Raw genomic sequence first — 23,715 nt, forward strand, 5'->3', positions numbered from 1 at the left:
TCCTCCACCAATCGTATGACTCATCTTGTGAATGATCTTAAAAAACGTAATAACCGTTGGCTCTGTGCAATGTGGTGTTTCCAACCGCTCCACATGTTTCCCTCGCTGGACACACGTAATCGAGTTCAACATAAAGCGGAAGGCGAAGTTTAAAGCTATTCTCCACCATTCTCAGGCAAATATGTTAATAATGAAAATATTTAAAACACAACAGGTTCCATCCCATAAACCGGTTTTGGGCGACAAATTTGGCTACCCTAATGCTCAGCATCGTTTCGAACCGTCTCGTTACCGGTGGGTACATTTTTCGGAAAAACAAACCTATTTGTGTGTTGATGAGCTATAAATCGTCCTAACGCCACATACAGAAAATCCGTAGAAAATCCGCAACATCGTGTTGAGGAAACAAACAGAAGAGTATGTTCGAAACCGACGGAAGTAATGACGTGTACACTACGTGTACGCTATACCATCGTTCGGACAAACAAAATTCTTGGAAAAGGAAATTTTTTTCCATTTTTTCTTGCCTCAACCAATCCTGGAAGCAATTCAGTTCTGAAGCCTAATTGATTATAGTTTTCCTCCACCAATCGTATGACTCATCTTGTGAATGATCTTAAAAAAAGTAATGACCGTTGGTTCTGTGCCTATATTAGCAATGTGATCTTTCCAACCGCTCCACATGTCTCCCTCGTTGGGCACAAGTAATTGGGATCAACATAAAGCGGAAGGCAAAGTTTAAAGCTATACTCCAACATTTCCAAGCCAATATTTTAATAAAGAAAATATTTTAAACACAACAGGTTCCATCATATAAACCGTTTTTGAGCGACAATTTTGGCTAATCTAATGCGCAGCATCGTTTCAAACCGTCTCGTTACCGGTGGGTACATTTTTCGGAAAAACCAACATATTTGTTTGTTGATGAGTTATAAATCGTCCTAACGCCACATACAGAAAATCCGCAACATCGTGTTGAGGAAACAAGCAGAAAAATTCGAAACCGACGGAAGTAATGACGTTGTACACTACACTATCGTCATCGTTACAACCCTTACCATCCGGAGCGCGACCGCCATACCATCGTACAGACATAAACTGTGCACATTTTGTTTACGGCTGGCAGTCGATTCAGAGACATCAGCCGAGAAAGATCAAGTTTGCGAATAGTAGCGAGTGGTGCTTGGAGGACACGTCACGGTCAACTACTCATCTAGCAGGCGCCGCAGTGTATTCAACTGACGTACATTAGCACAGTTCATTAGAATTCAGAAGTGATTCATTAAGTAGTTCCCGCTTTTGTGCCCGTTTTACTGACCGACGTTAGAAAGTTTCGTTTTGCTATCAGCAATGTCTTGGTACTATACGGTGAGTTTGGTTTCTATTTTTAGAGAACGTGATCTAAAACACAATCGCAGTAGAAAGTCTGTGTTCAAAAAAATATTGTGGATCGGCGAATTCTAGAAAACTTATTGCAGTGAATATGATCGCAGTGAGCTTCTGTTTTTACGGATGTTAACGAGGCACTGTGTGCATATCAAATAAGCTACGTTTGTAGCCAAACGGTATCACGTTTCACTGTGTAAACATTTTCCTCCTTATTGCATCGAGCTGTGATAATTACCATCGGTTATTTCTAGCTATCCAGACGTAGCACCTACCGTTTTCTCCTTTCTTATTTGCTTTTCCAATTTTTCTCTTGCCCAAACAGCCCGTACCGACCGTGGTTCCCGCGGCAGATTTCAACCCGTCGGCAGATGCGGCCGCCCTGAGGAAAGCGATGAAGGGTTTCGGCACCGATGAGCAAGCAATCATCGATATTCTGTGCGCACGATCGAATGCCCAGCGACAGGAGATTGCGGCCGCGTTCAGTCGCGACCTTGGCCGCGATCTGGTGAAGGATCTCAAGTCGGAGCTCAGTGGCAAGTTCGAGGACGTGATCATTGGGCTGATGCAGCCCCCGTTGAACTACCTGTGCCAGCAGCTGTACAAGGCGATGGATGGAATCGGTACGGACGAGAAAGCACTGATTGAGATACTGTGCTCGCAGAACAACGAGACAATGCATGAGATTGCGCGCCTTTATGAGCAGCTGTACAGCCGGCCCCTTGCCGAGCACGTCTGCACTGAAACGTCGGGCAACTTCCGGCGACTGCTGACGATGATCATTACCGGCAGCCGTGAGGCGCCCGGAACCGTCAATCCAGAGCTGGCCGTGCAGCAAGCGAAACAGTTGTACGACGCCGGCGAGGGTCGCTTCGGTACGGACGAGTCGGCGTTCTACAAAATATTGACACACGCTTCCTTCGACCAGCTGGAGTACATATTTGAGGAGTACAAAAAGTTGACCGGCCGTACAATCGAACAGGCACTGAAGAACGAGCTGAGTGGTGACTTGTATAACGCCCTCAGGGCGATCGTTGAATGCGTCCAGATGGCGCCACACTTTTTTGCCGGGAAGCTGTTCAAATCCATGGACGGCATGGGCACGGACGATAAGACACTTATTCGCATCATCGTTAGTCGCTCGGAGATAGATCTGCAGAATATCAAAGATGAATATGAGCAGATGTACAACAAGACACTCCTCAGTGCCGTTCAGGTAAGCTTTCTCATTGTAGCGGTTGTTCCTTCCTCACTTCCTTCCGTTAAACATTTGCTCTCTTCCCTGTGCCCCTCCTTACACAAATTGTTAATTCGTCATTCATCCATATAAGTAGTTATAGCGATTACACAACAAATGCCTAACTTATTTTTCCTCTCTTTTCTATCATTGCAGAGCGATACTTCTGGGGATTACAAAAAAGCTCTCTGCGCCATCATTGGAAAGGCATAAGCGGTTATCATCGAATATCGTTTTACGCTACTGCACCATTTACAAAGGCTTATCGTCGATTTTAAAAACCTATAACTGCACCCGAGACTACCGAATCTCATGAGTCGCCAGTTATTGCACCCGCGCCTTGCCTCAGGAACAATAACAGCGACAGCAAAGGACACATTCTACTAATTTTAATGGAAACGAAACCTCACTTAGCAGCATACGGTTTTATGCTGTGTCCAAACACAAGTGCCAATGTATTTAATCCAATGAGAAACGTGCGATGCAGATTCTCAGTTTCATGACAATTTCTGCCTGTATCACACGTTTTTTTCGAAACTGTATTCGGTTTATCAATACTTATGAATAAACTGCGCCATATTATGCGCAAATAAAGACAACATGTTCAAACGATGTTTTGCGGTTCCGAAATTCTCTGTTGCTCGATGCAATCAACTGCAATACTGAAACTATTGTTGTCCGCCAAACCGAGGGATCTAATTTCTGGCGATAAGCACAATCATACTCGAAAAGCGTTGTTTATTACATTTTATTTATTACTCAATCTCCCACCAACTATGCAGACCTTAGTGGGGTGTACTTGATCAGTCCACATTAATGAATGATCAAAATAATATGACTCGATACTATAATCCAGCGAAAGCTATAATGCTTTCTTCACTCGGACCAAACGTGCCGACTAAAGGACTTGCTACACTGTTTCCAATCACGCATTTTGTCCTCAGTTGCGATTCGTAAAATCGCAATGTTACTCCCATTTTTTCGACACGTCAATGTATTCGCCATCCGGTTGCTCGTAGTTTTTGATTGGAGGTGTTGCCACTGGTCCCTCCGCACCAAAAGGGACCAACGCCGGATCAGGTTGGATGGCTTGTTGGTACAACCCTTCGGACTCTAGCTTCAATTCATTTAATGCCTTCGTCTGGGCGGCCATAATCCGGTCGAACAGTTGATAGTCTGCTAGTTTCTCCTGCATCTTGAACTTGGCCCATTGCTTCTCCAGCAATGCGCGACCCTCGATAAGCTCTGGCGTTAGACTAGGCTTGGCACGCCTTCGTTTCCTGCGGAATAATGTATGCGAATGTCAGTGACACCGGTAGAAATGCTACTCAGTACCTTCGATTTTACCCTTGCTCATCGATAAGTTCCATCGGCGTTTCCAGCTCCTCGATTGGCTTCAGCTGACGGGCATTCTTTTCCAAGCGTCTGATTTGTTTTTCCAGCCGTTTTCTTTTGCGCTCTTCTCGTTGTTTGATGATTTGTGGGTCGAGCTTTTTCTTCTTTTTCAATGGTTCTGCACAGAGTGCCGGGGTGCACCGGAAAAGCAGACCGCTGCTGCTATGAAACGTTCTGGCATGCCCCAGCAGTGATGAGAATCTGTAAAACTGCATCGTTTAGCATTCGATCGTTACCAGCAGAAGGTTTTACTTACCGGCCTAAAACAGGAATGTTCCACATGATTTTAAGAAAAATGCAGAACCATATGAAATAGAAATAAACAGCTAGTATTTAACGCACTACTCAATGCATGCACTGGCGGACAGAAGTTTCATAATCAAACCTCAAATAAACACCAGAAACGACGAAAATAATACATGTTTGACAGCAACCGGCTGTCATTTGACGTATTTTTTTAAAGCTCGCACAGACGAGTGTTGGTATTCGACGGGTGCACAACAAACGTTACGTCTCGCTGTTTGTCGGGAATTGGTAGTAATTATCGAGTGAAAGTGCCGCGTGCTAGATATTAAAAAAAAAATGCATTCGTTTTTGAGAAAAGTTATTTCCCCAACCACTGCCAACCACGGTACGTACGTGTTTGGAGTTAATTAAATGTTATGTTTTGTCAATTACATTGGGGTTTTATCTTTAACTCGCATTGTTTACGCAGGTCTTCAACAGTTCCGTACTGTGGCGACGAAACCACGTACGGCGGTGGTAATGCTGAACATGGGAGGACCGCAGAACACCGATCAAGTACACGATTACTTGCTCAACATTATGACTGACCGCGACATGATCCAGCTGCCGGTTCAAAGGTGAGGGCGGTGATTTTAAATTCCAGAAGGAATTGCACCACAATTTCGCAATAGAAAGTTCTCGATGAGGTGTACCATTCTCTTTTTTAATGCAGCAAACTCGGCCCGTGGATTGCGAAGCGACGTACACCAGAGGTACAGAAGAAGTATTCGGAAATCGGCGGCGGGTCGCCGATCCTCAAGTGGACCAATCTACAGGGCGAACTGATGTGTAAGCAGCTGGATAAGCTTTCACCAGAAACTGCCCCCCACAAGCACTACGTAGCCTTCCGGTACGTCAACCCACTGACGGAGGACACGTTCCGAGAGGTGGAACGCGACCAGCCGGAGCGAGTCGTGCTGTTCTCGCAGTATCCGCAGTACAGCTGTGCGACATCCGGTTCGAGTTTCAATGCTATCTACACACACTACAAGGATAACCCCTCGAAAGGGCTAGCAAATGCACGCTGGAGCATGATTGATCGCTGGGGTACGCATCCACTGCTGGCGAAAACGTTTGCCGACAACATCCGCAAGGAACTGGAAAAGTTCCCCCAAGAGAAGCGGAAAGAGGTTGTGCTACTCTTCTCCGCCCATTCGCTGCCCCTGCGGGCAGTCAACAGGGGCGATGCGTACCCGTCGGAGGTGGGTGCAACGGTGCAGAACGTCATGGCCGAGCTAGGTTGGGCGCAACCGTACTGCCTGGTTTGGCAGTCGAAGGTTGGCCCACTGCCCTGGCTGGAACCGTTCACCGAGGACGCCATCAAAGGCTACATTAAGCAGGGTAAGAAGAATTTCATCCTCGTACCAATTGCATTTGTAAACGAGCACATCGAGACACTACACGAGCTTGACATTGAGTACTGCCAGGAGCTGGCACACGAGGTCGGGGCGGAAAAAATTGGCCGAGCGGCCGCCCCCAATGATCACCCGCTGTTCATCGAGGCACTCGCCGATGTGGTGCAGAAGCATTTAGCCAGTGGGGTCACCGTGGGACCAAAATTCCTGTTGCGCTGTCCGGCATGTGTGAACTCAAAGTGTTCGGCCAGCAAACGGTGGTACAACGAATTGTGCAATTGAATTAACATGCATAGACACATTAGATGCAGCCTGGGGCTGATAATGAGCTATTAAGCAACCAATAAAATAAAAAATCTCCACTGCAGGGCAACGGAACATGGGTTGTTATCTACAAATGAATTTAGTTGGCATTATCACATCACGTAGCTGGAAGGTAGATGCACGCAACAGTTGGCGCAAGACTTCGTTGCGAACGGACAAGATTATTGGCCAACGTCGAGTGTACCAGATTAGTGATGTATTATCAACGGTTTGAAGAGCACCTTTCTGACGGTGCAGCATTTAATTAGAGTTTTTGAATATATAACATTTTTATTTGGATGGAATGATGATTGATTTTGTTGGCGTTGGTACACTTTTGTGCAATAAGAAGCTCTAAGATACAATAAACGTTTTGATTACTCAGTAATATTTGTTCTTCACTTCATTAGTTACTATTTACAGAGGGCACGTTATTGCAGATTTCCTGCAGATCTGTGGGAAGCTGATAATTCATCTTCAAAATTCTTGTTTCAATTAAAAAAATTGCAGTAGTCTAGAAATATATTTGAAATACACGTCCTAAACACGGTAATATTATGTAGTGGTAGTACTACGATCACGTTTTAGGAACAAAAAACAAAGTATAAACGCTCGTAAATATTCAACATGCGAAAACGTAGTAGCCTTTCCCATTTTCAAGAGAGAACTATCGAACTGAAGCGTGAAAAAACGTGTTACTAACGCTCGCAGCGACCGTTTCCTCCGGCCAACATATCGAGGACATTCGATTGTTTCCGTCTGTATCCTTTTTTCCAATCATATGTTTGCTCCCATAGTATTTCTCGTTCTCTCCCTTACGTCCTCTTAATTTCTCGCCTGCCGATCTCACACGCTCACTGTCCGTTCTGCACGCCGTGCAATCGCTCTCGAGTTCGGAAAAGCTTCTGTGTTTCGCTCACCAAGGACGAGAAAAATCAACACTGCTCGCCCGCGCTCACTGAGTTGGGGAGTCCGTGTGAAAATTGCCATTACAAATTTTGCACTCCATCGTCCAGGTTCGTAGCCGTCGCAAGGGTCGTTGTGACCGTTTGGGTTTCGGGGGTTTTTCTTTTCCGACAGGCAGAGAAAAGGAATCCGACACGGGCACGGAAGTGAAAATGCACCGCCAGGCGGATGCAGTGCACGGTTGGTCATCGCTTGTGCGGAACTGACCCCCACACTTTGTGGTTCCTTTTTTGCAAGAAGCAGCAGAGAAGTGGTGTGGTGCTTAGATTGCTAACAGCAGTGACACTCTGGGCCGTGCCGTGAAGGCCACCGAAGAGCCGCGCGGGGTCCCAGGGTTCGGCAGGAACACCAAGGACTCGCTTTTGGGTGTGGAGTGTCTAGTCGTGTGAAAACCAACCAAGGCCATCGATTTCTGTTCGACATCACGGATGTAATCACGCCAGGCGGAAGTGGCCAATTATTGTAGGGGGAGGGAAAAAGAGAAAGAAATAGTGAACAAGTCTAAAATCATCCTTCCAACGCAAATCATTTTTGCGGGCCTCAAAATCACAAACAACAGGCATACCGACACGAACACACAGGATACCCAGCCTCCCTGCAGCAGCCGTTCAGTCAGCAAACGATGGTTACGAAGAAAAGTGTCGACATAGAAAAAGAAAAACTTGCGAAAAACATGTACTCGAGCTCGAGCAGCGCCGGGACGGGCATTCCGGCCAAGGCGTCCGGCACGGGAGTGGGCAGTGGCAGCTCCGGCACTGCGGTCGTAAGCTTCAGCGCCACCACGATGGCCAACAGCAGCAGCCACATGGCGCAGCAGATCCTACCCCACGGTGGCCAGGATGCACCGAACATTCTGGTCTACAAAAAGATGGAGGCCATCGTCGAGCGCATGCAAACGGAGGGGACAGGCGTGTCGGTGCGCACGGTGAAGGCGTTCATGAGTAAGGTACCGTCGGTGTTTACCGGGGCCGATCTGATCCAGTGGATCATGGCCAACCTAACGGTGGACGATATTAGCGAGGCACTTCATCTGGCCCATCTGCTCGCTTCCCATGGGTACCTTTTCCCGATCGACGACCACCAGCTGACGGTGCGAAACGACGGCACGTTCTACCGCTTCCAGACGCCGTACTTCTGGCCGTCTAACTTCTGGGAACCGGAGAACACCGACTACGCCATCTATCTGTGCAAGCGCACGATGCAGAATAAGACGCGCCTAGAGCTGGCCGACTACGAGGCTGAGAACCTGGCCAAGCTGCAGAAGATGTTCTCGCGCAAGTGGGAGTTCATCTTCATGCAGGCTGAAGCACAGAGCAAGGTGGACAAGAAGCGCGACAAACTCGAGCGCAAGGTGCTGGACTCGCAGGAGCGCGCCTTCTGGGACGTGCACCGGCCGATGCCGGGCTGCGTTAACACGACCGAGATGGACATCAAGAAGGCGTACCGGAAAGGCGCTTCGACGCTCGGATCCGGTTCGGCCGGGACGGCCGCCCACAGCAATCCGGCGGAAACGATGGCCAAGACGATTACGCTGCTAAAGCAGAAGCTGGACCGGCGCACGATCAAGGTGTCCAAGGTGGCCGAATCGTAAGTACTAACGGGGGAGGAAACCACTCAAGGTTGGGACATTATGGATGACCTTTTTGTCTACCGCTTTCAGGTACATTTCGTACTACGAACAGTACAGTGAGTTCGATTACTTCCTTTCGACGTCGGACCATCCTAACCCGTGGCAAACGGATAACACCGAGTTTTGGGATGCCGAGAAGCTTGGGTATGTTGAAGTCGAAAGGTTGTTTTGCCTCGGCAGTACTAAGGATTTCATTGTTTACAGCAAGGACATACCGATGAAGCGAGTTAAACGTTGGGGTTTTAGCCTCCGGGAGCTGCTCAACGATCCGGTCGGAAGGGAACAGTTCACCAAATTTTTGGACAAAGAGTTTAGCGGAGAAAATTTAAAGTAAACAACCAGCTGTTTCTCAGCATTATGGTGCATACATGCTACATTCATCTTCTTTTCTGAACCCCGCAGATTCTGGGAGGCAATACAGGACATGAAGGCATTGCCGCAATCACAGATAAAGGACGCGGCGCAGGCCATCTGGAACGAGTACCTCGCGCCGGACGCCGCATGCCCGGTCAACATCGACTCGAAGTCGCTCGAGCTCGCCCGGGAGGTGGTGAAGGAGGGTGCGGCCCAGCCGAGCCGCTGGTGCTTCGACGTTGCCGCCGATCACGTGTTTTATCTCATGAAGAGCGACTCCTACTCGCGCTTCCTGCGTTCCGACATGTATAAAGAATGTCTGAACGGCTCGAAAAAGAAGGTAAAGTCAATTCCTAACCTTTTTGGCGTCAAGCTAAACTACTAGGCTATTTTTTTTATAGCATAGAGCGTTGAGTGTTGAGCGTTGCCAGAGGAGGGCTTTTTCCCGCCTCATTTGGCAGCGCACTAGAACTCACTAGAATAGAACACTACCGGTGTCGCACGTCGATACTACCGTCGAGTGCGTGCCAGTACGTTACGTGTCCGTTTTGTTTCCGTTGATCTTATCTTCATCTCGATACTTATTGCTTCGATCTGTAGTCCATATTGGTTATTGTAATGCTGCTTTTTCGGTAGACTAGTCGCTATGCTTGCCAGTTTGTAATGTTTCGGAAAATGCTCATGATCAGTTGTTCATACAGTTTTGTTTTTCGTTCTCAACCGAATGTTCCTTCGAATTAGACTACCATTAGAGTTCTCGTTTAGGTTGTATAAATTTTTACCATCGTTTAGGATATAGTCGGCATTTGATACGGATTACTGGATTATCAAAGTTGAAACGAGTTTTCCAACGATTGGAACGTTGTTAAAAGGGAATAAAAATCGTATTAATATTGATACTTCACTGGATAGGCTGGGTTGGAACCTTACTTACTAAAATTCTTTGCCAAAAATAAACAAAAAAAAATAAAATGCTGCACATACTCATGGTAACGGTGAAGACACATACTTAATACGAAGTGTGTTTTTGGATGTTTTGGGTGTACACAAAAAGAACTAACTGGTACATATTGATCGTCAAACACATTCTGAACCCTTGAATGTATTTTCATCTTATACGTTGTAAACTGTTCCTGGTGCTTTTCTACACTTTTGATAAACACGTGGTGTAATCTGTGGACCATTGAACGTGTGGATGGCAATGGACACATTAACAAAAATTGTTACAACAAAGACGATGCATTTAACTAATTCGTTTGAAAGGGGGTTACGTGAATGCGATTGGAAACTTCCATTTTCATCTACATCCTACATAACGATACATACCACACTACGCTCAGAATGGCTAATACTTATGGAAATGTTCATTTTGTATTTCATTAGTAATACATAACTATGTGGTGATAGATTTTTCTCAACATTCCTAGCTCGGGCAACATAAGTTAACACTTACAGATGAAATGTTGACCAACAATAGCATGCGCTCAGTAGTGTTCACGTTAACTTTCTTAGATTGTAGTCCATTTTGTTTTTCTTCCTCGTTGAAACTATATTAAAACCAAACCAAATCAGATTTCTATTCCTAATAAAACCCACGCACCCATTTTTCAGACCTCCGTTAAAGGACTTCGAATATTTTCCGGAAGAAAAGACACGCCTGTGATAAATTAACTTTTGCCTCGTTACGTGCTATTTTCATTCTTTTGAAAAAATGTATACATATTTTTTAGGGACATAATATTTACAACTTCCAGGGAAAATAAGTGCGTCTTTGTTAAAAAAAAAATAACAAGAACTAGTGAACAAATTTTAATTTGTTTCAAGTAATCTTCCGGATTTCTGAAATGTACGCAGTTTTGAAACGCTAGCAAAACAAATGCCATGTTTAATAATACCATACAACACTTGAAGCCACCAGCCATGCTTGATTGCAGAAATTACACAACATATATATATGAGTAGCAAGCAAGAGTCACAGTGGAGGTATGTTTAGACAAAAAATATACACTACATAGGAAAATGAAAGCAGAACTGTACGGTTATCGTTTTTAGAGTATTAAAATGGACGCCCGGGATTAGAAGATTGTGTAGCCCGTTAAAACATGATTTCATAGTTACTACCTGGAGTTTAAAAAAGATAACTCACGTATTAGCTTTAAAGTAACAACATGTTCCGGCAATGGATGGGTTTTTGGTTCCAGATCCGGAGGTCCCAAGGCAATGATTGTTCTTCTTATATATCTTAGCAAAAGAAACTGTGTCTATCGGGTATTCAGATTGTGATGTGTACATAGTGTTAGCCGTAAAGAAATCAAATTGGAAACAAGCATATTAAAGAAACATAGGAACTAGGATGTTTCAAAAAACGAACCCCCCTTGGCTATCAGCTGTGTAATGTTACTACTAAGACAATCTTATTTTTCGCGGGGAGCAGATGAAATGTAATCCCATCAATGTCGGTCTCTTGTCCCGCGTGCTGATGCAGTTAAAATATATATTAATATATATCCTACGCTACGATTACGTTTAGATCTCTAACTACCGCTTCTACTCTAACGTGTTGTTAAATATCGACGTTTTAAAAACGACATTACCCACCACCGTTCGTAAACAAGAAAGACAAACAAAAAATAGTGAGAAATGTTTTAAAACAAAACGATTACAGAGACTAGACTAGTTGATTATGGTTAGCGTATGTGAGCAACATTTTAAAAAAGACTCAAAATCGAAATGTGCTTAGATTAGGAAACTCTTTAACATCGTAAACAAAAAAGACGACCCGCATGGATGAAGGTTAAAAACGTACCCAAAAAAAACTTGAACAATATTTGAAGAAAATCTTACTACTACTAGCCACAAGTGTATGTTAACGCTCATAAAGATCTGTTTAGGAAACTGTTTAGGACGTATTGCTGAGCAAAACATTATGTACTGTGCTGTTAACTAAACTTTCCTATATATTTCTATACGTTTTTATCATATTTGGTCGAAACTGGTGCATTGATGTGTACGGTACGGACGGTCACAAACATACGCTACTATTGTTCCGCATTACGATCGCTCATTCTGGCACGTGCCAGTGGTCGATCGGCAACCGGAAAGTTATCTTTACGAACAATAATAAATCTGTAAACCTCTGCAGGTGTGTAACCCGTAAAATTAAACTTACTTTGTAGGGGAAACTGCGTCTGAAACATCCACCGGGCCCGTTTCATCGATTTGAAAGAACCCCTGGCCGGGAGTAGTGGTGGACCCGAACGTAAATGAGCATAACTTTTGCTTCGTGTTCGCTAGCCGTGATAGCTGCATGCGCGTGTGGATCAGAGTACTCCAGGCCAGCCCGAGGGCAGGAATCGTCCGCTCGTCGTCGAGTGTCGCTGAATCGATCACAGCCCGAACCTGGTTGGTGACGAATATGGCAAAATTATGCCGCTCCTGGAGCACCTGTAACCGGTGTACCATTGTACGAAATGTTTGCGCTCTAGAAACATAGTCCTCATCCTCTAGGAAAGGGTTTGTGATGGAATCGATGATAAGAAGGCTAACGAGTGTTTTCTCTAGCAGCGCCGGTAACCGATCAAACAGACACGCCATAAGCTTGGGCTAAAAAGGAATCAAAACAGTTAATAACATCAACTTCGAAGGCCTTTGGACTGCGCATTGAGGCTTACCACACATCGTATATGCTCGACGAGAACATTGTCCACGAACTGATGACACCGTATCGCTTCATCGTGAGAATTCTGCCGTTTGTATTCAGCCTCCATTTGCAATAATCTTCCGGACGGAAACATATGCTCGGTACAGATGTATACCACAGAAGACCCTTTGATCTGGCGCTGGGCTTCCAATGCCAGCTTTAGAGCGATTTGTGTCTTGCCGGAGCCGGGATCACCAGCCAGCTCAAAGATGCCCCTCATAGGAATTCCGCCGCTGGACAAGCGATCTAGCACAGGTACGCCGAAGCTTAGTTTACGCCAGCGACTTGCATGCTTGTTTACTATTTCGTTTCCTGGCAAAGAATGATCGTTTCAGAGTTGAATGTTAAATTACTCAAATGAATACTTTGCCTTCGATTTCCTACCAGAAGAAAATCCTTCAAACTCTGGCATAATGCTAAGAAATACACTCCTTTCATCGCGTGCCAATTTTCCGAACTGACAACTGACATTGCACCGGAGTTGTTGATTCTGTTTTTCTCCAATACAGATGACCAACTGGTTGCTATAGTAACCTTACAGCAGCATGGCTTGCTTGGTCATCTGTGTAATTAAAATTGTAATGTTTTGTTAGGAAGATCGATCTGGTATTTTAACTAAACAATTGGGTTGATGAAGAATGTTGAATCGTTTTGAAAAATAGAATAATAACTTTATTCAGTTCGATTGTGTATTATGTTTGATTGATTATTTTGAGCTCGTACAAGAAAATAATGTTATTGACGGACAATGGTGAAGCACATCATGCAATTTTCCATTAAGCCATACTACGCTCGTAATCTCAATAATCTCCCCACACGAACACAGACAACTTTTGGTGCTCCTGAGGAGCCGGAAAGAAACACAAGGCAATCGGGTCTCCTGTAATCGATGGCCAAACATTTAACGACGATTGCCCATATAGTCGTGATGCTTTGTTTTTTGAATCCGATAAATTTTGTTACACTTCCGGTATTCTATAAAATTGTTTTTGACTTTATCTACTTAACTCAAATTGGGTTGTTTTGTTTTTGTATCTGCCTACATTTGATTGCATAATACTTCCGATTCTGTACACATAATTTATGAGCATACTGTTGGCATATGTTGAAATATAATTTCGCTCGTTCTGCATGATAACGGTTTGTTGTCTAGTCGGGCATTATTCTAGTTACTAATCGTTGTTCCTGTGTTTGCGGTCTACATAAAAAAGGACAAATAAGTTATTTTTCACACATACAAAACAAAAAGGGAACATGTAAAACTGTATTGCCACAATGCGCTGCGAAATGCGATGAAAGGTGGGTGGGCCGCGGACAGTCACGAATAAGACGGAAGCCGTACCGAAAGCGTTCCCATAGTAAATGTTCTATGTGTTTGACAAATTGCATAGTAGTATCAGACCTACTCAACGGCCTGAGGTTTGGTCAGTCTTTTAGCGCCACGGCTCGGGGGCCCTTTTGGCTTGGAGAACTGCGGACGAAGATTTAGCTTCCGCGGATGCAGTTCTTCATGTAGAAACTCCTCTGTCAGCTCCGCCCCATCGTCTATTTCCAGCTTCTTTGCCACCTCGATGCCATGTTTTTCGATCGTCGCCGAAAACGGCCCCTTGCAGCTAGAGTACATCATACGCTCGCGGATAGAGCAGCTGTAACCGGGCATGGAGTACACGAACACGACACTCTCGAGGTAGGTTCCCTCGTGGTGATGCTTGAAAATGTACAAATGGTAGCGTGCATGGTCCGTTGGGATCTGCGCCGGAAGCTCACTCAACTGGATGTTAGCTCCGTTTACCAAGTGAATTTTCTCCTCTTCAAGATCGATACGGAACTGAAGATAGTTGTAGCCTCCTCTACGCATATCGTGCAGCCCTTGTTCGGCAGCTGGCGATATTGGGCAGTTTATTCCCCCTAGCGTCTGCTGTTTGGTATCGATTCCAAAATCTGTCTTAACTTCCGTTTTGCGGAGTTCCGCTAGTTCCTCCTCGCGACTAGTTAACGGGGCCGGCGTGCTAAAGTCAATTCGGTGCTTATGGTAGCCTTGGAGTGTCGTTTCCTCTCTGGACGTCGCATTCAGTTCCTCCTTGATGTGGCCAGAGCCGAATTCAAGCTTCAGCGTTGCCTTCGTCGAAGCGTAGAGCATTTTCTGTCGCACTGAGGCCGATTCTGGCACCCAGCTCATAAGCAGCCAAGCGTACCCGGTGGGAATTTTGTAGTCCAATCTATTGAAAAGAGTAGAGGCTGTTAGCACTCTGGATGAGGCCGGTTCCGTTTCGGGTTGCACAAACATACCGGTACAAAATATAGCATGGTGTACTTTCTTCGATGAGCGGTCTAACCAGTGTGTCATAGTCCTTTTCCCAGTCCCGCTTGACGTCACTGTGGCTAACTAGCCTAAGCTCCTCTGAAATAAAACCACAGGATGTGTAAGTATACCGCTCGATTACCAATTAAGCGTCCATTGCATACCGTTCTCGATGGAGACCTTCAGTACACGGGTTTTTCCATCCTTGCATTTGCCGAAGAACTTCAACAATTCGGCATTCGCTGCGAAAGAAAGCAGGAGAAAATGTGTCTGGTCATGAAAGCTGCATTTCTTTTATTTTTTTGTCAACACTTTTCCACTCGGGCGACGATAGAGGCACCAGGAGGGAGGATGATTCATTCGGTAATTTTAATCGGAAAAACTTACCCTTGATACCAGTCTGATGCGACATGATGCAAGCGAGACGATATTTTGTGCACTAGGGGAACGGATGGAAGCAAAATTCTGGGCAGTGTCGGTGGATTTTCAGGCGGCGGAAACAAAACAAACTAAATGGGCAAGTCTGGCGAGAGATCACAATTTTCTTTTATCGTGAATTTCACTTCTCTGGCAGTTCTGATTACATCAAAATCAGATGTCAAATCGAAGCAAGTTGTCAAAGCGTTCGTATGATTACGGAATAATATTGCTCGCTTTTGATACCATTAACCGGTTTTTTTATAGGTAACGATGTAATTTAACATAAAACCAAATGTATAGATTACTTTCTGGCCTGAAAAATCCTAGAACTTTGCAATTTAAAATGAAGAAATAAAATTACATTTGTCTCCTATATGAAGTATCAAACTCGGCACCATCAACCGGGTTTGTTGACTGCTGAGCTGTCAGGAGAACTAATGATGCTGTGCTGTTCACTTTTCCTTCGTCTCCCTCTTCGCCATAGCACAAGCGCAAGTGAAATCCTAGATGACTTTTCGTAGTTCTCAAGGAAGTGGGAGTACACAAGACAAGAATCGTTGTCATCGTCGGGAAGAAAGAAGTAGAATTCCCTACGCTCTATGAAAGGGGATGTTTTGCGATTAGGTCCACTGAGTTGACACTCGAAGCAAAAAAGCAGCCTACTCCGAAAAGGCAACGGTGACGAAACACAGTTGATAAAGAAGTTCGACACGAGTATCATCTTCGTCGCGCAGTGCATTCGTCGAGCGGGTGTTCAAAATGAGTGATTTCCTCAAATCGGCTATAAACTATTTCAATGCGACACCGTCGAATGGGTTGGAGAACGAGTTCGTCGGCCAGACGGTGGAAGTGTCCAACGTGAAGTTGCGTATCAAGCGTGTTATAGCGGAAGGTTAGTGTCCCGCGGATTCTAGGGTGGGCTTGATTTTATCGTTATCTCGCTACCGTCACTGCGGATGTGGTAGGCGAGAAACTCTACCCAGCTGCTACATGTCCGCAGATAAAGTTCGATATCGTATTGCCCACGCTTATCCTTTGTCCGAAGCCAAGGGATAAAGCATACGAGTACAGACACGAGTACGCCTGAACATAATAGCGTCAAAGCGAAAAGAACATTTAAAGGACACAATGTAGGAGTCTTCCAAGTTGGAATTCGCATTCATCCGTACAAAAAAGGGCCTTAGGATTGAGGCGCATCCAGAGGACACGTCCCAACGGGGACGCATTTCAATCAGCCCTCTAATTCATTTTTAATGTATCATTTTTAACTTGAACTTTCCTCCCTTTTCTTCGTAACCAAGGTGGGTTTGCATACGTGTTCGTGGCCCAGGATGTGCAGTCCAACACCGAGTACGCGTTGAAGCGTCTGCTCGGTACGGACAAGGAGGAGTGCAATAATATCATCCGTGAAATCAACATTCACAAGCAGGTGTCCGGCCATCCAAATGTGGTAAAGTTTGTCGCGGCCAGCTTTATCGATCGGACGCAGAGCAGCAATTCTCAGCGGCGGGCCGAATATCTGCTAGTGTCGGAGCTCTGCAAGGGTGGTTCTTTGTACGACTGTCTAGAGCAGGATCTTGCCCCGGAAACGGTACTGCGGGTGTTCTACCAGGCGACCAAAGCCGTCGCCCACCTGCACAGTCAACCGAAACCGATCAACCATCGGGATATAAAGGTATTTGGTTCCGACATTGTCAAAGCCTGCTTTAATTAAACCCACCCTTTTTTTACAGATTGAAAACTTTCTCATCGGTAGCGATGGCCTGCTTAAGCTGTGCGATTTTGGTTCAGCGTCTACAGACAGCTTTGCACCCGATGTAACTTGGAACGCGGCGCAGCGAGACACCCTGGAGGATGCACTAACGCGATGCACCACCCCCATGTACAGGGCACCGGAGCAGCTGGACACGTGGGCCAACTATCCCATCGGCATAAAGATGGACGTGTGGGCGCTCGGCTGCGTCTTGTACTGCCTCTGCTACCGTAAGCATCCGTTTGAGGACTCGGCAAAGCTGCGCATTATTAACGCAAACTACACGATTCCGAACGATTCACGGTACGCGTGCTTCAGCGAAATCATCCGTGGTTGTCTGCAGGTCGATCCGAGCAAGCGTTTTGACACGGCAATGGTACTGGAGCGGTTGGCAGCGATCGCGGAAACGAAAGGGTGGCCCTTGAAATCACCTTTGGGTCTGTTGGGTAAACCACTGAACTCGCCACCGTCGGGAATGACTCCGGCGCCTAGTCCGATACATACGCGTTCGAACGGTGCTGGTGCGGTCCCGGAGAGACCGGCTCCACCACGTCCCGTCATTCCACCGGGTGGTCCAGTGGCGGTGGGAATCGAAGGAGCAGCAGCGAGCAGGAACAAGTATCCCCAGCGTCCACCGGATCCGGTACGAGTGACCGTTAATGCGCCTTCCTCACATCATCCGGGAAATGCAGGTTTTCCACCACAAGTCGCACCACAGATGGCAGCGGGTGGTGGTGGAGGTGGTGGTCTGTTTTCATCGATTAAAGGTGGTGCGGGTAGTTTTCTCAAGAACTTGAAGGATACTTCCTCCAAAGTGATGCAGACGGTACAACAGAGCATCGCCCGGACGGATCTGGACATAAGTTACATCACGCAACGAATCATTGTGATGCCAAGCCCGTCGGAGGGGTTAGAGTCCGCCTACCGCACGAATCACATCGATGACGTGAAAGTATTCCTCGACAGCCGGTACCAGCCGACAAAGCTAAGCGTGTACAATATGGGCCCGAGGAACACCAGTCCACGGTTGCCCCCGCCAGTGCGGACAGTTGAGGCTGGCTTCATCTATGCGCCAGTGCCGCCCCAAGCGGGAAAGGCACCGCTGCTCAATGGGCTCTATTCGCTGGTGGAAGATATTTACGGCTTTCTGAGTGCCGATCCCAAAACGATCGTCATCATCCAAAGTCCCGATAGTGGCCGTGCACTGGCGGCCACGGTGGTTTGCGCACTGCTGATTTACGCGGCGCTGGTAACGGAACCGGAGGACGCCATGCAGATATTTGCCATCAAGCGTACACCCCCAAACATGCGTCCATCCGAGCTGCGTTATCTTTACTATCTTGGTGACATTGTCCGTTCGGTGCCGCATCTCCCGCACTACAAGCCGGTGACGCTGGTTTCGTTGGCCGTCTCGCCCGTCCCACGCATGACGAAGGCACGTGACGGATGTCGGATGTACGTGGAGGTAGCCACTGCCGATCGGACCGTTTTCTGCACGCTACAAGACTACGAACGCATGAGATTGTATCACTCGGCGGAAGGCAAGATCGCCCTCGCAATGAACGTGACCGTGTGCGGGGACGTAACGATCACACTTTATCACGCACGTAACGCTCTCGGTGGTATGGGACGTCCACAGGGCTTGAAAATCTGTCAGCTACAGTTCCATACCGGCTACATTCCCGAGGAGGAGACGTTGATTAACTACGACCGCAGCGAACTGGACGAGATGCCCGATCTGGAGCACGTTCCGCAGAAGTTTTCCGTAGCACTGAGCGTATTCGTTGGTGACTCGGAGCGTCCACCGTCCTCTCAGCCTCCGTGGCGTGCGGCCAAGGGACAACGTGATCCACGCATCTTGTTCGCCAGCCAGCTCGAGTACGAGGAGAACGTTGACAATTTTGTGACGAAACCGAATCGGAAACCATCGGGATCCTCGGTGGCTCCGCAGAAGCCACCTCCACCACGCCCGGCACCGCCTTCCCCGCAGCCAGCCCATCGGGTGCTCGGAGAAAGTTCACCGGGCCGCTCTTCCTCTCCGAGTGCCGGAGCGCCGGAGGTGAGTGACGAACACGAGCGAGAGGCGGATCTCTTAAACCTAAGTAAATCTAGTCAAGCAGCAGATGGAGGAGGTCAGCACCCGCCGCCGGTGGTTGAGGAAACGTTTGATCTTCTCGGTGGATTGGCCCCACCGGTGGTAGAAGCTCCGTCCGGCGATGCAAGCGCTTCCAGAGCAAAGTCCACCGCCGTCCTGGACGATATCTTCGGGACGTTTGACGACGGTGGTGCGGCGAGAGCTGGCGGAACGCTTCCGGCCACAAAATCCAGCAGTGACTTGAACGGGCTGAACTTAAACTTTGACCACTTTGGCGGAGTGGCGCAACCGGCCAGTGGCCCTTTCACAAACGGTGCGGGTCAGTCGGATGGTGGGGCGAGCAACGCAAACAACGGCTTCGGTTTCGACGCATTTGCCGGAGTAGGACCGCAGGTGTTCTACAACAGTGCCGCAGCACCACAACCGCAACCGTCACAGCCCGCCGCCGCCGCCGCCGCTCCCGGCGTTTCACAGTCGAAGGATCCGTTCGCGGACATCGGCAACCTGGCGGCGGGTCTTACTGGCAGTGCTGGTGGAGCGGGTTCGGCGGGATGGGCGGGTGGAAACCGGCCCGGCACAACGCCAAGCCCTCGCTCGACGCAGTTCTCCAGCCCAACGCATCAGTACAGTGGAGCTAGCACGGCAAACCCATCGCCGAGGGCTCCGTCGACACCGAACCATCAGATGCGCAGCCCGAACGATGGCCAACCGCAAAGCAACCGACCCGATTACAGCCGGTCTCACTTTGAGCCACCGAAGAACGGTAGCAATGGAAACGGCGCGAAGGAAGGTCTCGGTGGTGGACGGTCTGGCGATATATTCGGCGATATTCTTGGCCAGCAGGGCTACTCGTTCGGGAGCACCAAAAATCAGGGCCCGCGCACGATGAACGACATGCGCAAGGAGGAGCTGGTCAGAGAAATGGATCCGGAACGGGTCAAACTGATGGAATGGGTAAGGGTCTCTCATCGTTTTTCAACGCCCAGTGAGTGGCGCATGCAATGATTCCTTCTTTTTTCTCCGATTTTTTTTTTCTTTCCAGACGGAAGGCAAGAAGAGCAACATTCGAGCGCTTCTCTGCACGGTGCATACCGTCCTGTGGCCCGGTGCAAAGTGGACAAAGTGTGAAATGCACCAGCTCGTCTCGGCAGCCGATGTAAAGAAGATCTATCGAAAAGCGTGTCTGGCTGTTCACCCGGATAAGGTAAGAATGCGTCGAATTGTGTTGAACTGGGTAGTTCTCAAAATGGCTATGGGTTTAAATTGCTGCTTTGTCTGTATTAGGATTCGACAGCCTGTAAATTCGTAGCTAAATTCGATCGTAACAATGCTTGTACTCTTTGCAGCACACCGGTACGGAAAACGAAAGCATGGCGAAGATGATATTTATGGAGCTGAATAACGCCTGGACTGAGTTCGAAAGTGACGCCACGCAGCAGAATCTGTTCGCTAACTAAAAGCTATGCTCCCCTCCAGGGCATGGAAAGGCGCCGGCAATACTTATCAATACTAGCAACCGATGGGGTAGGTGATAAATAGCTCGCTCTTTTGGTGTCTCGTGCAAACACGAGGAAACATCACATACACTCACACAAAATGCTACGTACTTTTATCCACGAATGGTTTTACGATGTGCATATTGTAACCGTTCGAAGACAGTTTACTTCAAACCTTAGCTACCTTCCTCCACATCCCCCTAAAAAAAGACGGTTAGTGAAACCAGAAGCAGTTGGATGGAATGGATACGCGCTGTAAGCGAAATGAATATAGTTGAGATAAATACGTTGCTGAAAAGGTCGTTGGAAATGGGACGAAGGCAAAGGACTGAGGGCGGTAATGATTCAAGCGAAGCGAATGTGATAATTTGACCCGCTTTCCCTATTCCACATTCATGAAATCCTATCCATTCTTATCAACGAAAGTGCATTTTTATACATCACAAAGTTCCATGAATTTATTCGCTGTTATTTATTAGCTTTGTTCAATTTCTGTTTTGAGACTAACGAGGATTTTAAACAGAAATGTGTCACACCTTGGTTAGTATCCACCAGGCGATAGTTTAGCTAGCAATTCGTAATTTCCAAATGCCAATTGCTCAAACGTTGCTATAAAGCTCTTTTAATTTTGACCTTACAAGAGGAAGCTTACTCGCCCGTTCGTAAGGTGTATAACATATGCAGGCATTAAGGAAGGCTTTCCTTGTTTCCTGACTAGGAACTCAGGAAATTGGACCACCAGGTTTTTGGTTTCTATCTTCCCAATCATTGCATTACCATTCTGATGGTACTCGGACTTTTGGCTGATCCTTCCTTGTTTAAAGATAATAAATTCCAGTTGGTTTTTACCAGCTAAGTGTGTCCACCTTTTAGAAAATGTTTGTTTTGGGATGTGTTACAAATTTTAAACATGTTACAAGTCGCATTAGATAAGATGGCGAGTGGTCATTACGTATCACGACAGATCAATTAACACATAGGAAACACATTAAAAATACGCCCACTCCCAGAAGATGGAAAACCGATCGTGTCTATGCTATTTTGTTAGGACAGCTCAGTTCCGATGGATTTTAATCGTTCTCAAACATAATTCACATGGTATAACAAAAACAAATGCAACTTAAAATATCTCTACGAATAAAGAGTAATATTATATAAACTTTAACGTAGAACAACAACAGATAAGCTACACATAAAACGAGCATGTAGAATTAAAAACTCCCAATGAACGGTTATTGGCAGCGTGCGCTGCCTGCTTGTAGCCCCACATTGTTGATTGTTGAATGCAATAGGTGTAATAAGTCCGTAAATTATTCTCTACGCTAACTCTAGTGTGCAACACATACACAGCAATGTGTATACGTACGCCAGGATATGTACATTGGGATAGGAATGAAACGATGATGTTATGTAGTGCTGCTAAAAACCAATAGTGAGAGAAAGGAACAAACAGACACACTCGTGGAAATGTACACGGCACTAGGAAAGTAGACTAGTAGGAAATCGGTAGACGCGCAAGTGTGGGGCGAATGGTAAGACCACCAGATTATAACATATTAACTACGCATGGAAGGCAGCGTTGATTTCAAACCGTAAATGTTATGAACAATGTAAGGGCTAAGTAATGTTAGATGTGATTTTTGTTGTCTTAAAAAAACACCCTGCGTCTTAGAAGCGGCGGCACGCGTTGGCCAAAGGGTTTAGGCACCCTGGCAAAGCCCGATGGATGTGATGTGATGGATGAAACGCTGATATTTTTAAAGGATGCATAATCCAATCCGAATTGTTTGCCCCCTGTTCCTGATCACCACTTCCGGTGGGATCCGTAGCGATTGATGATTTGGGTTGATTATGTAAAATATGGTACCACCGTACTCCCAGAATCCTCCTCCCTGCTCGACAAGTGCGGGTTATGGTGTAATGATTTTGCGTCAATGAAGAAACCTTGCAACAATGCGTTACCACATTAACACAGGAGCAATCCTATGGCAAGTACTAGCGTAGCGGAAAGGATCGGCCGTCCTCGCGCTAACGCCTGGGGGTTATTCAATTTTGCGTATGGCCTTTAGGTGTAGTATGGTGACTATTACAAGTCAAAGCAATCAGAGAGGCAAGGGTTTCGGTTCGAATCGGAGGAAATGCAAGTTAGTGAATGGCATCGAGAGCAAAGCAATAGCAGTCTGGTACGATTGAGGCATGATCAGGCAACTGGCTTTATGGCGAGGTCTTGTTGGTCGGGTGAAGAAGCAGACGGCATATGGAAATATAGAGCAATCATTAGGGTGTGGGAGCTGCCAACCCCCGGGCAGCGGGTTGGTGCAAATTGGAAGATTTCTACTCGTGTCCTCCGGTGGCTTGTCCCAATCCCGCCCCCGCCCCGCTTTAACTGGATGGACATCTATACTCTCGTGTAACCTTGTTTTACGTTCCATAGTTTTTGATAGCTTAGCAACGACTTATTACTATTTAATTTTAAAATAGCTCGGAAGCGCACGGCGGGTGAAATCGAACTGCAAACGAGTAGAGGAATGGGTGAACGCCGTTAAGGGATGAAAAATGAAACATTTCCAGAATATACAACTATTGTTACATGCAAAACTAGTATGCGAATGCATGATAAATGAATTCACTTTCCACTCGTACTCGTATACACACAGGCTATCAGACAAAAAAAGTAAAGAAATATATTATATATATATACATACATAAATATATAGTGTTGAATGATAAATTATCGTTTTGTGTCGATTGTTATACTTGTTGATAATGTGGGAAACTCAACGTTGGTAGGAGGTTCATGTATTCGATTTTTTCTTGTACAGGTGGGTTTTTGAAAAAAATCGCTACGTGTTAACTGTTTCAACGTGTAAAAGGGCATCGTGTGACATCGCAGCTTTTTGTGTGATATTTTTTTGGTTCTTAGGCCTTTTCATCTTTTCAAAACATCTAAATGGATTATCTTCTATTACTAGTTATTTTCAATCAATTCATATCAATTTGCATTACCGACAAATGAACCGGAATGGTCCCTCTGGATT

General features: G+C 46.4%; 7 protein-coding genes across 7 annotated transcripts; 4 read left to right on the top strand and 3 right to left on the bottom strand.

Annotated features, from left to right (window-relative positions):
* The first annotated feature begins 1,131 nt into the window (after window positions 1-1,131).
* Window positions 1,132-3,222, top strand: LOC131260011 (annexin B10-like). The gene is made up of 3 exons (XM_058261662.1): window positions 1,132-1,368; window positions 1,712-2,602; window positions 2,780-3,222. Exons 1-3 carry the CDS (start codon window positions 1,351-1,353, stop codon window positions 2,834-2,836), a joined length of 966 nt encoding a protein of 321 aa, XP_058117645.1. The 5' UTR covers window positions 1,132-1,350; the 3' UTR covers window positions 2,837-3,222.
* Window positions 3,223-3,357: 135 nt separating this feature from the next.
* LOC131260014 (large ribosomal subunit protein mL40-like) lies at window positions 3,358-4,396 on the bottom strand. The gene is made up of 3 exons (XM_058261665.1): window positions 4,275-4,396; window positions 3,971-4,219; window positions 3,358-3,903 (listed from the first exon to the last, which is right to left on the bottom strand). The coding sequence occupies exons 1-3, from the start codon at window positions 4,298-4,300 to the stop codon at window positions 3,591-3,593; spliced, it is 588 nt and encodes a 195-aa protein (XP_058117648.1). The 5' UTR covers window positions 4,301-4,396; the 3' UTR covers window positions 3,358-3,590.
* Window positions 4,397-4,500: 104 nt separating this feature from the next.
* LOC131260004 (ferrochelatase, mitochondrial) lies at window positions 4,501-6,349 on the top strand. The gene is made up of 3 exons (XM_058261654.1): window positions 4,501-4,649; window positions 4,734-4,881; window positions 4,977-6,349. Exons 1-3 carry the CDS (start codon window positions 4,601-4,603, stop codon window positions 5,938-5,940), a joined length of 1,161 nt encoding a protein of 386 aa, XP_058117637.1. The 5' UTR covers window positions 4,501-4,600; the 3' UTR covers window positions 5,941-6,349.
* A 1,200-nt stretch (window positions 6,350-7,549) lies between these two features.
* LOC131260000 (regulator of G-protein signaling 7-like) lies at window positions 7,550-11,709 on the top strand. Its single transcript, XM_058261650.1, has 5 exons — window positions 7,550-8,514; window positions 8,588-8,701; window positions 8,762-8,887; window positions 8,960-9,251; window positions 10,523-11,709. Exons 1-5 carry the CDS (start codon window positions 7,550-7,552, stop codon window positions 10,580-10,582), a joined length of 1,557 nt encoding a protein of 518 aa, XP_058117633.1. The 3' UTR covers window positions 10,583-11,709.
* Window positions 11,710-11,725: 16 nt separating this feature from the next.
* On the bottom strand, window positions 11,726-13,076 carry LOC131260012 (DNA repair protein XRCC3). The gene is made up of 3 exons (XM_058261663.1): window positions 12,996-13,076; window positions 12,583-12,923; window positions 11,726-12,514 (listed from the first exon to the last, which is right to left on the bottom strand). Exons 1-3 carry the CDS (start codon window positions 13,021-13,023, stop codon window positions 12,077-12,079), a joined length of 807 nt encoding a protein of 268 aa, XP_058117646.1. The 5' UTR covers window positions 13,024-13,076; the 3' UTR covers window positions 11,726-12,076.
* A 181-nt stretch (window positions 13,077-13,257) lies between these two features.
* On the bottom strand, window positions 13,258-15,465 carry LOC131260006 (twinfilin). Its single transcript, XM_058261655.1, has 4 exons — window positions 15,301-15,465; window positions 15,078-15,155; window positions 14,901-15,012; window positions 13,258-14,830 (listed from the first exon to the last, which is right to left on the bottom strand). The coding sequence occupies exons 1-4, from the start codon at window positions 15,323-15,325 to the stop codon at window positions 14,014-14,016; spliced, it is 1,032 nt and encodes a 343-aa protein (XP_058117638.1). The 5' UTR covers window positions 15,326-15,465; the 3' UTR covers window positions 13,258-14,013.
* A 502-nt stretch (window positions 15,466-15,967) lies between these two features.
* LOC131259993 (cyclin-G-associated kinase) lies at window positions 15,968-23,377 on the top strand. The gene is made up of 5 exons (XM_058261612.1): window positions 15,968-16,225; window positions 16,635-17,008; window positions 17,067-20,135; window positions 20,224-20,385; window positions 20,528-23,377. The coding sequence occupies exons 1-5, from the start codon at window positions 16,093-16,095 to the stop codon at window positions 20,636-20,638; spliced, it is 3,849 nt and encodes a 1,282-aa protein (XP_058117595.1). The 5' UTR covers window positions 15,968-16,092; the 3' UTR covers window positions 20,639-23,377.
* Window positions 23,378-23,715: the final 338 nt, after the last annotated feature.

Source organism: Anopheles coustani, chromosome 3 (assembly GCF_943734705.1).
Source record: "Anopheles coustani chromosome 3, idAnoCousDA_361_x.2, whole genome shotgun sequence".
NCBI lineage: Eukaryota > Metazoa > Arthropoda > Insecta > Diptera > Culicidae > Anopheles > Anopheles coustani.